The 14921-nt window shown below is 56.0% G+C and overlaps 3 protein-coding genes across 3 annotated transcripts; 1 reads left to right on the top strand and 2 right to left on the bottom strand.

The window, feature by feature from the left end:
• Positions 1-409: 409 nt before the first annotated feature.
• Positions 410-7443, top strand: CH63R_08368 (KR domain-containing protein; the record flags this gene model as incomplete). Its single annotated transcript, XM_018303342.1, has 4 exons — positions 410-1691; positions 1841-2482; positions 2635-3298; positions 3396-7443. 4 exons carry the CDS (start codon positions 410-412, stop codon positions 7441-7443), a joined length of 6636 nt encoding a protein of 2211 aa, XP_018158120.1.
• Positions 7444-9468: 2025 nt separating this feature from the next.
• CH63R_08367 (uncharacterized protein) lies at positions 9469-10716 on the bottom strand (the record flags this gene model as incomplete). Its single annotated transcript, XM_018303341.1, has 4 exons — positions 9469-9762; positions 9945-10045; positions 10128-10304; positions 10470-10716. 4 exons carry the CDS (start codon positions 10714-10716, stop codon positions 9469-9471), a joined length of 819 nt encoding a protein of 272 aa, XP_018158119.1.
• A 2731-nt stretch (positions 10717-13447) lies between these two features.
• On the bottom strand, positions 13448-13970 carry CH63R_08366 (LysM domain-containing protein; the record flags this gene model as incomplete). The annotated part of the gene is made up of 2 exons (XM_018303340.1): positions 13448-13468; positions 13530-13970. 2 exons carry the CDS (start codon positions 13968-13970, stop codon positions 13448-13450), a joined length of 462 nt encoding a protein of 153 aa, XP_018158118.1.
• Positions 13971-14921: the final 951 nt, after the last annotated feature.

Below are 14921 nucleotides of genomic sequence, written 5' to 3'. Positions count from 1 at the left end.
CCGGAGTACCAGTGGAGGGAAAAGTATACGCAGCAAACCCAATCGATAGCCGTTTGAGGGGAACCGGCCGCGGCATGTTGAATCGGAGGTGCTACTCCTTTTGACACAGGGCATGGGGTTTCAGTGGCCGCATTATGATTAGTATAGAGTAGCAATAAGTAAAAGACTTATTTAACCTATGCCGGCTATATGTATACTACAACTACAATATATGATGCCATGACGTTGAGAGCTATATAGCAGATCACAACCACGCATCTCTCTATTACCGCAGTCTCCTCAAATTGTCACAGTCCCACCCACCTACTACAGGATCTCATTCAGTAATAGCAACGTATCAGTTCAAACCATTCAATATTCCTTTGCTCTCATTAAGTACCGAGGGAACCACATTCCTCCAATCTAAGCCATGGCGCCGGCCGCCCCTCCGGAGCCCATCGCCGTCTGTGGCATGGCCGCCCGCCTGCCCGGCGAGGTGCGCACCCCAGCCGAGTTCTGGGACATGCTGATGGCTAAACGTAACGGACTGGTTGACTGGCCGCGTAGCAGCAGCACAAGCGACGGAGGGAAGTCTCCCGCGACGGCGGGGCGGTTTGACGCCGCCGGCTTCCAGAGTAGCACGCCCGCCAAGAACACACTCCAGGCGCCGCAGGCATACCTGCTGGACCATGTGTCGATGGGCGACTTTGACCCCAGCTTCTTCCCTGTCGGTGCCAAAGAGGCCTCCCGCATGGACCCGATGCAGCGGCAGCTCCTCGAAGTCGCCTACGAGTGCGCCGAGAACGCCGGCGCCGCCCGGAACTTGTTCGGCGGCAACACCAGCGCCAGCAGCAGCACCAACACCAGGACCTGCACCGGCACGAGAAAGGCGGCCCCAGACCTGGCCGCATGCAAGGACGTCGGCGTCTTTGTCGGCGTCTTCGGCGAGGACTGGCTCCAGGAGAACGTCATGGACAGCCAGCTGGCCGGCCTGTACCGCGGAACGGGCTTCCTCGACTTCCTACAGGCGAACCGCGTCAGTTTCGCCATGGACTGGCAAGGGCCCAGCATCGTCGTCAAGACGGGCTGCTCGGCCAGCCTTGTGGCGCTCGACATGGCCTGCCACAGCCTGCGCGCCGGCGAGTGCGCCGCCGCCGTCGTGCTGGGCGTCAACCTCATCACCTCGCCGCTCATGACGCTGCTGTACACGGCGCAGGGCCTTCTGAGCCCCTCGGGCTGCTGCAGGACCTTTGACGCGGCCGCCAACGGCTACGGCCGCGGCGAGGCCGTCAACGCCGTCTTCCTACGGCGACTCTCGGACGCCGAGCGGGCCGGCGACCCCATCCGGGCGCTGGTGCGAGCCAGTGCCACGGGCCACGACGGTCGCAAGGTCGGGCAGCTCAAGCCGGACGCCGCGGCGCAGGAGCTGCTGATCCGCAAGGCGTACGCCCTGGCGGGTATCCCAGACTCGCAGTTCGGGGACACGGCGTGGATCGAGTGCCATGGCACAGGCACCGCCGTCGGCGATCCCATCGAGATGCGGTCTGTCGCCAACGTCTTTGGCCGCGACGGCATCGTCGTTGGCAGCGTCAAGCCTAATGTCGGTCACTCGGAGGGCGCAGCTGGCTTGACGGGCCTGATCAAGGCTGTGCTGTCGCTGGAGCACAACGTGATACCGCCCAACATCTTTTTCAACACGCCCAACCCTCTCAGTATGTTTATTCAGTCTCGGTCTTACTTTCACTTTCACTTCTACCCTCACTCTCAAGCTCACTATCAAGTTCACCCCTGCTCACCCCCTGCTCACATCTCCATGCCCCTCTCATCATATTCCGAACCACGTGGCTCACCTTGTCTATAGTTCCCTGGAAGGCGGCCCAGCTCCGAGTCCCGGTCGACCCTGTGCCATGGCCTGATGGCCGGAAGAAACGAGTCAGTGTCAACTCCTTTGGCGTGGGCGGCTCCAATGCCCATGTCATCGTCGAGGCCTGCAGACCGTCCAAGTCTCTACGGCCCCGGGTTCCCACCACTGAGGCGGCCCGCGTCCTGCTACTCTTCAGCGCCACCCACCCGTGGTCGTTGCAGAAGCAGGTCCTCAACCATCGAAACTACCTTCTCGAACGCCTGCCCGCCTCGCGTGATGACGTGGCCGGCCTTCTCCGCGATGTGGCTTACACGCTCGGTTGCCGGCGCCACCATTTCCCTCTGCGGACGTACACCGTGGTTGGCGTGCAACAAGAGCCCGAAAACGAGAACCGAGACAAGACACAGGCAGCCTCAGGCGGGCTGCTGACTTTCGTCGACGCCGGCCATTCCGGACATGTTCAGGACAAGACGCCGCCGTCCCGCGTTGCCTTTGTCTTCACGGGCCAGGGCGCTCAGTCGGCTCGTATGGGTTACGAGCTGCTCCGTGACAACAATGTATTTGCCGACAGCATCCACTACCTGGATCAGTGCCTGAAAACTCTGCCGGACAACTTGACACCCGATTGGACGCTGTTTGGTAAGCCGCTCGCCGTATTTTGATTCTGTGAATACATACCCTTTATCATATCCATGAAGGGGAGAATGTCCCTTTTCGGAGGTTTTGGTCTCGCGTCTGCTTATATCCCTGCGCTGAACCGCAATTAGCCCCCTACTTACTATAATGTACAGAGGAGCTTTCCAAACCAGCCCCGGAAAGCCTCATGGACGAGACGAGGTACTCATTGCCCTGCTGCGCCGCCGTCCAGATCGGTCTGGTCAACATGTTCCGGGCCTGGGGCGTCTTACCTGCGGCCGTCGTCGGCCACTCGAGCGGCGAAGTTGCCTCGGCCTATGCGGCGGGCGTGCTTCCTGCTCGCAAGGCCATTATCATAGCCTATCTTCGCGGTATGGTACTGGAAGAGGTGCTGGATGAGGACGGCAAGACGCTGCGGCGGCGGCCAGGCGCCATGGCCACTGTCGGCTTGGGCGCCGAGCAGACGGCAAGGTTTCTCAGCCCCGGCGCCGTCATTGCCTGCGACAACAGTCCGAGCAGTACGACCGTTTCTGGCGATGATGACGCGGTGCAGGAAACCCTCCGCAATGTTGCCGAGGCGGACTCGCAGATCCGTTGCCACGCGCTCCGGGTTCGAACGGCCTTCCACTCCCACCACGTCGAGCCGAGCGCGCTCAAGTATGAGGAGCTGCTGAGACCGTTGCTCGAAGGAGGAGAGACTGGCAAGCGGCTTTCGTCCTCATGTTCGCTGTATAGCAGCGTCTCAGGGTCTTTGGAACAAGACGCCGCGAAGCTGGTGGGGAGTGCGCGATATTGGAGAGACAGCCTCGCGAAGCCCGTGTAAGTCACACTTTTGTATCCTTTCTCCGTGACAATCACGAAAGAATCAAGCTGCATAGAATACTGACAAACTGATTTTTTCTTCTTTTGCATGCAGACTGTTTCGACAGGCTCTGGAACAGCTGCTAAGCTGCGAGCACTCGCCCAACAACCCAAGAAACACCAACCCCAACACCAACAACGGTCTGCTCCTCCTCGAAATTGGGCCTCACCCCGCCCTCAGAAAGCCCGTCGCGGAGACGCTGTCAGCACTGCAGAGGTCATCATCGTCATCATCCACAACGTCCGAGCCACAGACTTTGCACATCGCGACTCTGCGCCGGGGCGAGAGGTCCGACGAGGCCCTGTTACGTTCGGCGGGGGAGCTGTTCGTGCGCGGAGCTCTCACGGAGGCCAACATGGAATCCATCTTCAGACCGGATGGATCCGCTTCTCCTGCTTCACATTGTCTGACCGATCTGCCTCCTTACGCGTGGCACCACGGCACGCAGTATCTGGACCCACCGCGCGTGGCCAGCGTTTACAAGAGCGCGCGGCGTCTCCCTCACGAGCTGCTCGGCGCCCGGGTTCCGGACGCCACCGACATCGAGCCGTGCTGGCGCTGCGTGCTGGAGCCCGACGACCAGCCCGCCTGGCTGGGCCACCACGTCATCGACGGCCAGACCGTCTTTCCCGCCGCTGGCTTCGTCGCAATGGCAGGCGAGGCCGTCAGTCGGCTTGGGCACGGCCGTGTTACCAACACGGGCTACTTTATGCGCAACGTTTCGGTCAAGACGGCGCTGGTCGTGCCGCAGGGGTCGACATTTGAGCTTTTCACGAGGCTCTCGCAGGCTCAAGACCATGGCCAAGACCACCACTTGGACAACGACGCCGCCGCCGAGGACAACTCCCTGGACGGCACGTGGTATGATTTCCACATCATGGCCTTGGTGCCAGACCGTGATGGCGACCGGTGGACTAGCCACTGCCGGGGCTTAGTAGCCGCTAGTGGTGCTGCTTCGGCCGCATCATCGAATGGTAAGGCGTGTCATGGCGGCACCAACATCGGCCCCGCTCCCAGCCCCGCCACCGATAACGGCTCCGGCTCCGGCCTTGGCACCGGCCTTGGTGGCGGCGACGGCGACGCACGGACTGTCGACTCCGCCGAATGGTATTCCATTGCCGACTCGGTAGGCCTGTCGTACGGCCCCTCGTTGCAGGGCCTGCAAGACATCGCAGCATCCACCTCACGGCTGGCGGCGTCAGCCACGGTCTACGACTATGACGACGAGGACGACGAAGGCGAAGCAGGGTATGCTCTGCACCCGGCCGTCTTGGACATGGGGCTCCAGCTGAACCTGGTCGCCATGTGCCAGGGGCTCAGGGAAAAGTGCGACCTTCTCTTGCTACCAACCTACATCGAAGAGCTTTCCGTGGGAGCAGTTACCACTCGGACGCCGCAGGACAACGGAAGCACCCCCAAGGCCCAGGACGGCAGGCTGGAAATGCGCGCCGAGGTTCGCTGGGTACGGAAGGGCAGAAGCTTACAAGGCACCATCACCGCCACCACGTCCGCCCCGGACGACAACGATAGAGGGGAAGGTCTCGGCCACAATACTTGTCGCCGGCTTTCTCTGCGCAACGTCAAGTTTATGGCCAAGCCGCCGCTGGCCCGGCACATGCCCCAAGACGCCCCTGTGACGACGCAGCAGCCCCAACTTGCGTCCGTGTTTGACTGGGCTCCGGACGCCGAGCTCATCGACACGAAAAGAGTCGGTTCAGTCGTCGAAATGGCCCGGCTGTTCGCCTTCAAGAACCCGCGCGTCCGCGTCTGCGTCTTCGCTCACGACGGCGACGTAGTCCTGGCCTCTGCCGTGACGCGAGCCCTCGAGACACAGGCCATGTCCAACGGCAACGTGTTGTCGTCTCTGACCTACGCGGCCGCTACTACGGCAGAGCTGGGTCTGGCTCAGCTTTCTCTGCAAGAGGACGAACCACACGACGCAAGACTCGTTCCCACGTGGCTGGACTTGTCTCGAGACCTGCCAGCACAACCAGAGGAGGGTCATAGTGATTTTGACCTCGTCCTCATCGATGGGCCCGCCGCCCTGACAGGGTTGTGCTCCATTTCGGCTCCGCATCAGTGTGCTTTACCCGTCGGTCCCGGGGGATGGCTCTTGGTCGACCGGTCTAGTGGCGAGGCCGAGACCGAGACCGAGACAGATAGGAAGCTGGAGCAGCTCGGCTTCACACTAGTGGGCCGGTATTCTCCCGCTTCTGGTAGTATAAACAAAGGAATGCACGCGGCGAGGGCTTTGCTTCCCAGTCACGAGAAAGACACCGACTCGAGACAGCGACGTGTTGTCATTATACTTGCCACGCCCGCACTCGACGAGCTTGCCCGATCACTCCAAAGTGCCTTGGATGAGATTGAGATACATTCCGAGATTCGCGTCTCTCACTCTGGCGACGAGCCACTCCCTGTTGATAACGATGACGACGAACAAGCCGTCGTCGTCTCGATGCTGTACCTAGAGCAGTCGCCGGCAGAGGAAGCGTTGACTGCCGAGTCCTTTAGAAGCAACGTTGACCGGCTTCTCGCAGCCCGGAATCCCCACGTCTGGCTTCTCCCGCCCCTCCAGCTGGGGAGCACAGGGCCGGCATCGCTGTGTCAACGGCCCGACCCAGCGTGGCTGATCGGCCTCACGCGCACCGCACGCACCGAGTACCCGGCACTGGATCTCACCACTATCGAGCTTGACACGGCCAACACCCCCGTCCGGGTCACGGCGGGCGCCGTCGCCCGTATCATCGAGAGACTGATCCACCTCGGCCCCGGACCCGGACCGGGAATTCTACAACATGACAGGCCGGACATGGACCGCGAGCTCGGCGTCACGGACGACGGGACTGTGCTGATTCCTCGGATGACATGGTCATCGCTCGATGACGCTGCCGCTTTTGCAAAAGCGGATATCATGAGCGGTAGTGACGGTCTGGGACTTGCTTCGTTCCGTGAGGATGCGAGCTATCTCCTGGTCGGCGGCCTCGGCGGGCTCGGGAGGTCCGTATGTCGCTGGATGGCCGCACGTGGAGCACGTCACCTCGTGCTATTCTCGCGCTCTGCATCCGATCCTGACGCGGCAACAATCGCCTTGGTGGACGAGCTGGCTTCCATGGGCTGCGCCGTCGTCCGCGTGGGCGGGTGTGCCGAGCACTTCCCGGCCATCAAGCGCGCCGTCGCGGCTGCCGAACACTCCGCCCCGCGCGGCCTCGCCGGCGTCCTCCACATGCCCATGGTTCTCCGTGACCGGCCGTTGAGGGACATGACCTGGGACGACTGGACCGCCGTCGTGGACCCCAAGGTGCGCGGTGCGTGGAACCTGCACAACACCCTGAACCGCCGCCGGCGAGTACAACTTGACTTCTTCGTCCTCTTCAGCTCAGTCAGCGGCATCGTCGGCCAGCACGGCCAGGCCAACTACAACGCGGCCAACGTCTTTCTCGACGCCTTCGCGATGTACCGCCGTGGCCTCGGGCTGCCGGCCAGCGTGCTCGACCTCGGCATCGTCGGCCATGTTGGCGCCGTGGCGCGCGACGAGGCGCTGGCGGCGCTGTTCCGCAAGTCCGGCTACGTCTTCCTGGGAGAGGAGACCGTCCTGCAGGCCGTAGGCATCGCCGTCAGCCCGTCCGCCCCGGCCCAGCTCGTCGTGGGCCTGGCGCAGGATCCGCAGGCCGACAACGCAACCCGGGCTGTCGTATGGAACCGCGACCCCCGCATGGCCAAGGCTTTGGGATCGGGATCTGGTGAGGGTGAGCAACGGGCTGGTGCGAGCGCCATTGATGCCATCAAGAGAGAGACGCAGGAGATCATCTCCTGGGCAAAGGAGGACCCCGCCGGTCTCGTGACCAACGCCCGGCGGGAGTCACTGGCATCGTGTCTCGGCAGGGCCATCTACCAAGTGCTGGTCACGCCGCTGAAGCAGCTGTCGCTGACGAGAAACATCAACTCGCTGGGCCTGGACTCCTTTGCCGCCGTCGAGCTGACGGCCTGGATCCAGCAGCACTTTGGCGTCCAGCTCTCGACCATGGAGGCCAACACCAGCATCAACCTGCTGCAGCTGGCCGATCTCGTCATGGACAGGATGGTGGCGAAGCACAGGTAGGCGAACCAGCCGGGCAAGCTTTCGATGGCCGGAAACCACCAGCCGCACGCGACGACGAGGACAACGTGATTGATGTGGCCAAGTGGGCTTGCTGTATCTCTATGCGTTGAAGTCTTTATTTTTTCGTATTACTTTTTGAACTCCTTCCCTCATCTTAGTAGTTGTGACAAGATTTGCATCTTTTTCTTTTCCTTGATGCTGGGCTGTAATCTGTTCCCTTCTACACACCGGAGCTGCTCCATGTTGTGAAGCCACATGTCCCACTGTTTCTCTCCATTGAACAGTCAAATCTAGCGCGCTCCTCAACGATTCTGGCATCATTCCTCCTGCTAGTGACTATTTAATATGGCTTATTCGTACACTCATGTGTGAAATTGATGTCTTATGGTGCTTCCTAACCAGCTGGCTACAGCTACTTTCAAGGAATCTCTGCACAAACTACTTGATCCTACACTGCTTTTGTGCACACCAAATGTGCTTGAACAAGCCATCTTGGCCTCTGCAAGCATCAGGCTCTAACAGCCCTGGAGACCACTGTAGATCTTTGAGACTAGAGTTCAGTTACATAGGTACTGTGCCCCTACCTTGGAAGCTACTACCCCGCAGATGTTGGTAGCCTTTTAGCGGTTGATGAAATGGTCTTGAACGAAGTAAACCTCGGTAAGAAAGTTTCAACTATAAAGATGTCGTGATGGGTATATTGCCCTATTGGAGCCACAACTGCCACACTGCGATTGTGGTGGATTCACCGTTCCGCCATCATCAAAAAAAGATTCAAGAAGATACTCAATCACAGCTGATTTTTTCTTTTACCTCTACGTTTGTCTTTTGCCTCACTTAATTCTTGCTTTCATAGGAACCCTAGAAGTGTAGGTTAGCAGTCCTGCTAGTCCTTCAACTTTGTGTCACGTAAAGCTACTCAGTGTTGCTGCAGCCTTCAGCCCCACGCTCCTGGCCTGTGTTCCAAATTCTAATCCAGCCATGTGATTATGCCAGGGGGAAGAGCAAAAGATAACCTTTGCACTTACGCTTTGTCTTATTCAGTGCCTTGCTTCAGCTAGGTTCAGAATGAACCAGTACAGGTATTTCGTCTGGATTCTTTCCTTTTGCTCAACCTGTATAACTTTGCCCAACGATGTGTATTTCCAACTCCCAAGTTGGAAGGATTTCCCGCCTTGCTCCCAAAGTGCATTGTCGTAACACCTCACTGATCACGTCCTCAGGGAATGAAACAGCTGGACCAAGTCTCGTGTTGGTCTCCTAGCACATCAAGACGATTAGTGGTTGACTTCCGCACTCAGTGCTGGACTACGATCATTCAACGGCTCGTTGTAGGTGCTGGTATCCATCTCTGTGTGTTTGTTGTATCCCCTCGACTGAAAGATCCACCTGCTTCTGGGTAGTAGTTACTAGGTGTTTAGACACTGCCAATAAGGTTAGGGCAACGCCCCCTTCCAAGGAAAGTGGTGGTGTTTGGGGGGGGGGGGGGGAAGAGATTCATCATTTAGTTGAGATATCGAGACACAGTTCTTAGGTTTAGCCATTGACAGCTTGACATTTTTCTCTCTTTTTAAACTACACTAGGCGCGTGTAAGCGGCCCCAAGCCCAAATAGGCTGCAATAACCTTCTTTTCCGTCTTGTGAGATGTAGAGTTCACCCTGCACTGACGAACAAGCCAAAGTTTGCAGCACGTCCGCTTCCAGGCTGAAACCTTGGATCCCATGTTTCCGTGGCGAACGTGGGCAGGGCCATCTTTGCAAGACTTTTCTAACTGTGATATGGCACAGGTATCACAGGGTAACCCGTAGGAGGGACCTCATCATCGGGTCGGTGACTTTTTGTCCAATGACATCGAGCTTATCTACAAAGCTTCCAGTCTTAACATTGCCCGTCACTACTGTAGACTTCCATCTGTCATCCTTCAGAGACGGTGCCGGGCCGTTGTGAAACCTTGATTCGGGATTGCGGAGGTTGAGGCCGCTTTCCAAAGTTTCAGCCAAACCATCACACCACGGGCCTTCGGCCTACGGTTGATTCTTCCAGCCGGCCTCGGCGTACGGCTCCACACGGGAAGTGCCGTTGAACCTGTTCTTCACAAAGTCTACAATCTTGGGGAAGTTGCGGCAGGTGTGCGGGCGATCCGTATTGATGTAGTTTGTTCCCAACCCGAGGCGGTACATGGATGGGATCGGCGTCAGGTCGGCGGTGCACACGAGCAGCTGCAGCAGCGACTCGATGCAGTGGTCCCTGTGCAAGATCCCATGGACAGGATTCGGGTCATGATAGGCCTCGGGATGGAAGGCTTTACGAATGTGGTCCTAGTTATGTCGTGTCAGCCAGAAGCACATGAGGGAGAGCCACTGTTGGGGGACCAAAGGTGGGACTTGCCAAACAATGGATAAGGTGCATGACCTCGATACTGGTTGCGGAGGATCACAAACGTCAGTCAAAACAGCGTCTTTGACGCAGATGTCGGTGGCAAAAAGGAAATGTGGCAGACGTACGTGGCGACGTAGCCTCCCGCTCTTGGTTCCCAGTACTTCACATATTCCGGACCCCATGCTTCTCGAGCTTCGTCCTCGGTGACGATGAAAAAGTGGCCTACATCGCATCCGGCCATCTGTGTTAGCAGCCGTGCAATCATGATTGGCGGGATAGTCTTGTGTGTCTTTCATGTGCTCACCCTCGCCTAAGTGAAGATTGTACCAGTTGATGTCGATTTCTCTGCTTGGCGTGCCCGTGTATTTGAGTCTTTGCGTTCCATCCTCTCGCCCAGGTATGTATTCGGTTCCGTCGTCCATGAACCCTGGGGTGCCCTCGAAAGTCGTCACTTCTAGCTCGATGTGTTTGGCTGCTGCTTCTGTGATTGGGAACCAAGTAAGCCTATGGGTATCTGAAGGATGAAAGCATAAAGCCTATTGACTGGAATAAGATGAAATGACGGAAGACAGAAGCAAGGGACAGATACAAAGAAGGAGAAAGGGATGAGCGAGAGCAGATGAGATGTCAAGAAGGTAAGACTTACTTAGGTCCGTCGCGTATCCCGTGTCAAACGATCCAAAGTGGTTCAGATCTGGGCGCCTCGCAGTGAGCAAAGCCGAGAGCCCGGCAAATAGCAAAGTGATCGTGAACCATAGCCACGCGGCCCATCTCAGGCGGCGCCTCTCACGTCGCCAAGCTGCTTGTTCATGGATCTGGTTTAGGAGCCGGGTTGTCTCTTCGGCGGCCTCCATACTGTGGCTTAGTTTGGGCATAGATTCCACGGACGACATCGTGCCTTTCCTGGTGACTGATCTTTCCCTGGAGGGATGGTCGAACAGGTCATGGAGGAACTGACTGCCTGACCTGATGGAGTAACTTTATGCTGTCCTCCAAGGTACGGAGTGCATGTTGGCACGGCATCCCAACGGCCCATTCGGAGCATATTTAAGCCCGGTAGTGCCAAACTCAATGTCTAGAGTGGCCATCGTTGCATCTGTTCTGCTGTCTGCCAACTATTAGTCTATTACCCAGGCAGATGGAGGTGCTGTCCTCTTTTCAAAGGCAGCCGCATCTGATGGCCATCATGATCACTGACATCACCATTCGCACCTGAGCAGGACAAAACTAATGGGAAAAAAAAAAAAAAAAGACTCTGTTTGTTTTGTGACATTCTCAGGCTAAGACATCCATCCATCCATCTCTATGGAGAATAACAGCACGTTCTCCTCAATACTCGCCGCGGAGCGAGTGGTCCTCCGTGGCGCGATACTGCTCCGCAAACATGAATAGCAGCGCGTAGTCTTTACACATGTGCTGATATCCCCAGAACTCGCCGCCACTCGCGTTGGCCTGCTTCCACTCGAGTGTCGTGTCACCCGCACACATGATGCCCTGGCGGAGGTAGTCCCAGCACTCCGATAAGTGGGCGACGTTGACTCTCTCCATAAGTCAGACTACCCACTTTTCGGCACCCCCCCCATTTCGGCACCCCAAAAATGAAGCTATTCCCATCATACTCGTCGACTTCAATTAATCATTGACTTCTTCTAGATGCAACAACAATACAGCTTTCAGCTTCACTAGGGTATTCAGAGTCGCTGGATTCGGCTGCATCATCCTCTTTTTCCCCAGCCTTAAGTTGCGCCTGCTGGATGTCTTTGATGTTGGCGAACTTAGTGTTAGGATCCAGCTGGACTGCCCTTCTTTTCCTTACTGCAGTATTGGTGACTTGGGCCTGCAGAAGCTCCAGTTTCTGCTGGGTATTTGCCAGCTCATATGCCTGCTCGCTGAAGCCTTTTTTTACCTTCCTGAATAGAAGGCGTTGAGTAAAGGCATCATTCTCCAGCTCTGTGAATAGCTTCAACTGCCCAGCTAGATCCTTCATCTTCCTTGGCGTCGACCATGCCACTGCAGATGACGCAGATACCCATCCTTCAGCTTCCTTGCCTCCAGACTGCCCTTTGCTGACCTGATCAGATGATCCTGATGCTGCTGGTGTTGATGGGAGCAGTAGGGAGCTCATCAGAGGCTTCGCCATAGAGACAGGCCACAACCCTGTCCATTTCCAACCACTTCTAATGTTCTGCATCGTCATACCTGCAGTACGAGCCTTCTGATAACAGCCTATAAAGTTCCTCTTGCCTACAACAGTTGAATCATTCCACTGACCAAGGTATCCAAGCTCCTTCCTATAGGCTGCCTTGACAGGGCTGAAGACTGACTGATCAAGTGGCTGGAGGACATGGGAGGTATGTGGCGGTAAGAACAATAGATGGATGTTGTTTATATAGCATAACCACATAAAGTCAGTCGTTGTATGACTCCCATGTCCATCCATGATCAGCAGCCTGACCTCCTTGCCCTGAGGAAGAGTCTGAGGGATGAAGACCTTCTGCAGCCATTCAACTGCAGTGGCATCTGAAGTCCATCCATTCTCCGTTGCAGTGAATTGCCATCCTTCATAAGGGCCAAGGTCTAGAGGAAACCACTGCTGCTGGACTGCCTTGCCCTTATAGATAACGAGGGGATTCAGAACATGGCCCAGGGCAGAGATGCATTCGATGATGGATACCCATGCCCTTGATCCAGGCTGTTTCTTACGTACAGACTTCGTCTCAGACATGCCCAGCACCAGCCCATTAGATCCCTGGCCCTCAAGGATACCAGTCTCATCCATGTTGTATCTATTAGCTGGTTTGATGCTGGTGATCTCTGGTATGGCGAGTAGTTTGAACCAGTCCCTGATGACCTCAGTAGATGCCCCATTAACACGCCTAGAATCGATAGGGCGACTTCTCTGGACCTTGACTGATGGATTCCTCTTCAAGAAGGCTTGGATCCAGCCTTTTCCTATAGGCTCTGTATCCCCCATGGCATGGAGGATCCTTTCTGCGAATAGCCTCACTTGCAGATGGGTTGGGGCAACACCAAGGGCATGCTGAATGCGAACCCATTCAGCCAGTTTAGCCTCCTGACTAACAGAAAGTCTCTGCAGGTCAGAAAAGGCAATTGACCTTGGTTGAGTGCCCTTAATCCGATACTGAAGTGTTGATCTTGGGATGCCATACACCTGACCAGCCCTCTTAATGGGCATGCCGTTGGTTATTGCGTCAAGGGCCTGATTGACTTCATCTTCGGTATACTGGCCCATAAGGTCGAAAAGAAGCTCTGAGGAAAAAATGAGGTTATTCGCATAAGTATAGAAAATGTTGTTGATGTTGAAAGTTGAGGGGTATGTTCTGGTGATGAGGCATTTGAGGCATTTTTGGGGTGCCGAAATGGGGGGGGTGCCGAAAAGTGGGTAGTCTGACTTACCGGCACCGGGTTCCTAGGTATCCGTCGTCCCCAACCACGTGTTTTGTGGTTTAATATTTTCGCTGATCCGTTCCGCCTGCTCGCACATCACCAAGAGATGAGGCTCCTTAATATTGATCATAAGCTTCGTCTCTGCGGGCAGCGGCTTGTTATACAGCCGCCCTTCCGCCATAGCAGCCATAGCAGCCAGAAGGTCCCCACGGGAACTTAGGAGCCAGGGGTGCACCACTGACAAGTAGTCGTGTATCGTAACAAAGGGAGCGACAGTAGGTTTTACAACCACGCTTACCGCCTCTCCCAGCAGATGAGTTGCTCCCTCCTCGTCCTCCTCCGGATCGTAGCAGAGTAGGTCTCCCCAAAGGGCGAAGAGGGACTCGTCCTCGTCGTCACAGCTGGGGTCTCTGTGTTCGCGGTGCGTTCTGAAGCACATGTCATCCCATTCGTGTAGTTCGTTGGTGCGCACGGTGATGGACGAGACCTTGGGCTCCGTGAGCGGCGCCCGTGAGAACGGGTGCCAGGTGTCGCCCTGAGAGTACGGCTCGAGAGAGCTCGGGTCGCGCTTGGTGTTCATGATCCAGACGGCTTCGGACAGGGGACCGTCGAGAGTCCAGAAGAGTCGCTGAGCCTCGGGGGAGAGCCGCGGAGGTTGGTGGGCGTTGTAGAGGGCACTGTACGAGGTTGGTTGTGAATCCTCGGTTTCTATTGAAGCTGAAATTCCGATCAGGCTCATTTTGAGACCTTTGTTGATCTGGTCGAAATACCGGGTCTGCTTTTGTGGTTGGTTGTAACTCCAGCCGGTGAAAGACTGGTCGACTTTTGAAGGGCAGGGAGAATAGTTGGTTACGGATAAGAAAAGGGAGTTAGGCAGGTCAGACAATCAATTGATCCAGGGACATTTTAGGCTAAGTAACATACTCTCATAGCCCTCTTTAAACTGTCGGCATCGCCGCACCACCCAACCTTGTGTGCCTCCTAGATCTGCAAAGGGCAAACGAAACCAAGAGGGCAACCAACGGACCACCCAGCAACAACCAAGCTTGATTGTTTATGTTTCCTCGGGGTAGGAAAGAAGAGTTAAACATTAGACAATCGATTCCCGGCGTTAGAAATGCCTCATTACTTCTTTCGTGGTCAGGCACCAACTGAAACATGAGTTGACAAGAATTTGACATTGATGCTTCGGTACTCTTTTGAAAGAATACATCCTGGAGACAAGAACAATAACGGAGAATTGACATCGAGCTTTTCTCGCTCCAATTTTGCTGAAATGCTAAAATTGCTTTCCATCACAAGCACATTCTCTCTGGCTCATTCTGCTCGATAATAGTTGTGGAGCTTTCAGTGGTCAGGCTGACCTTGCAGCGCAGTAATTGCGCATAACTTTAACACACTCTCTTGGATTTTGCGGGCAAATAAGCCCAGTGAATCTAGCAACGTTAAATGAGGCAAAGCTAGGATTTCACCTGCAATGCGCGAATTACTGCCAGGGGATAACACTCTGTGAAACTTACTGGAATTATGACTGTTGCAACAGTGGAACTAGAACTGGACAGCAGCAATTGTTCCCAACGTATCCTTTGAAACATCCTTTTGTTATCTAGATTTACCGGAAACTTAGCGATTAACCTAGAGGTTAAGGGCGGCTCAATGATCGGGCTCCTAGTTGAGGTTAGAGAATCAA

Source organism: Colletotrichum higginsianum, chromosome 5, assembly GCF_001672515.1.
Source record: "Colletotrichum higginsianum IMI 349063 chromosome 5, whole genome shotgun sequence".
Taxonomy (NCBI): domain Eukaryota; kingdom Fungi; phylum Ascomycota; class Sordariomycetes; order Glomerellales; family Glomerellaceae; genus Colletotrichum; species Colletotrichum higginsianum.
This window is presented reverse-complemented; position numbering and strand designations above follow the sequence as displayed.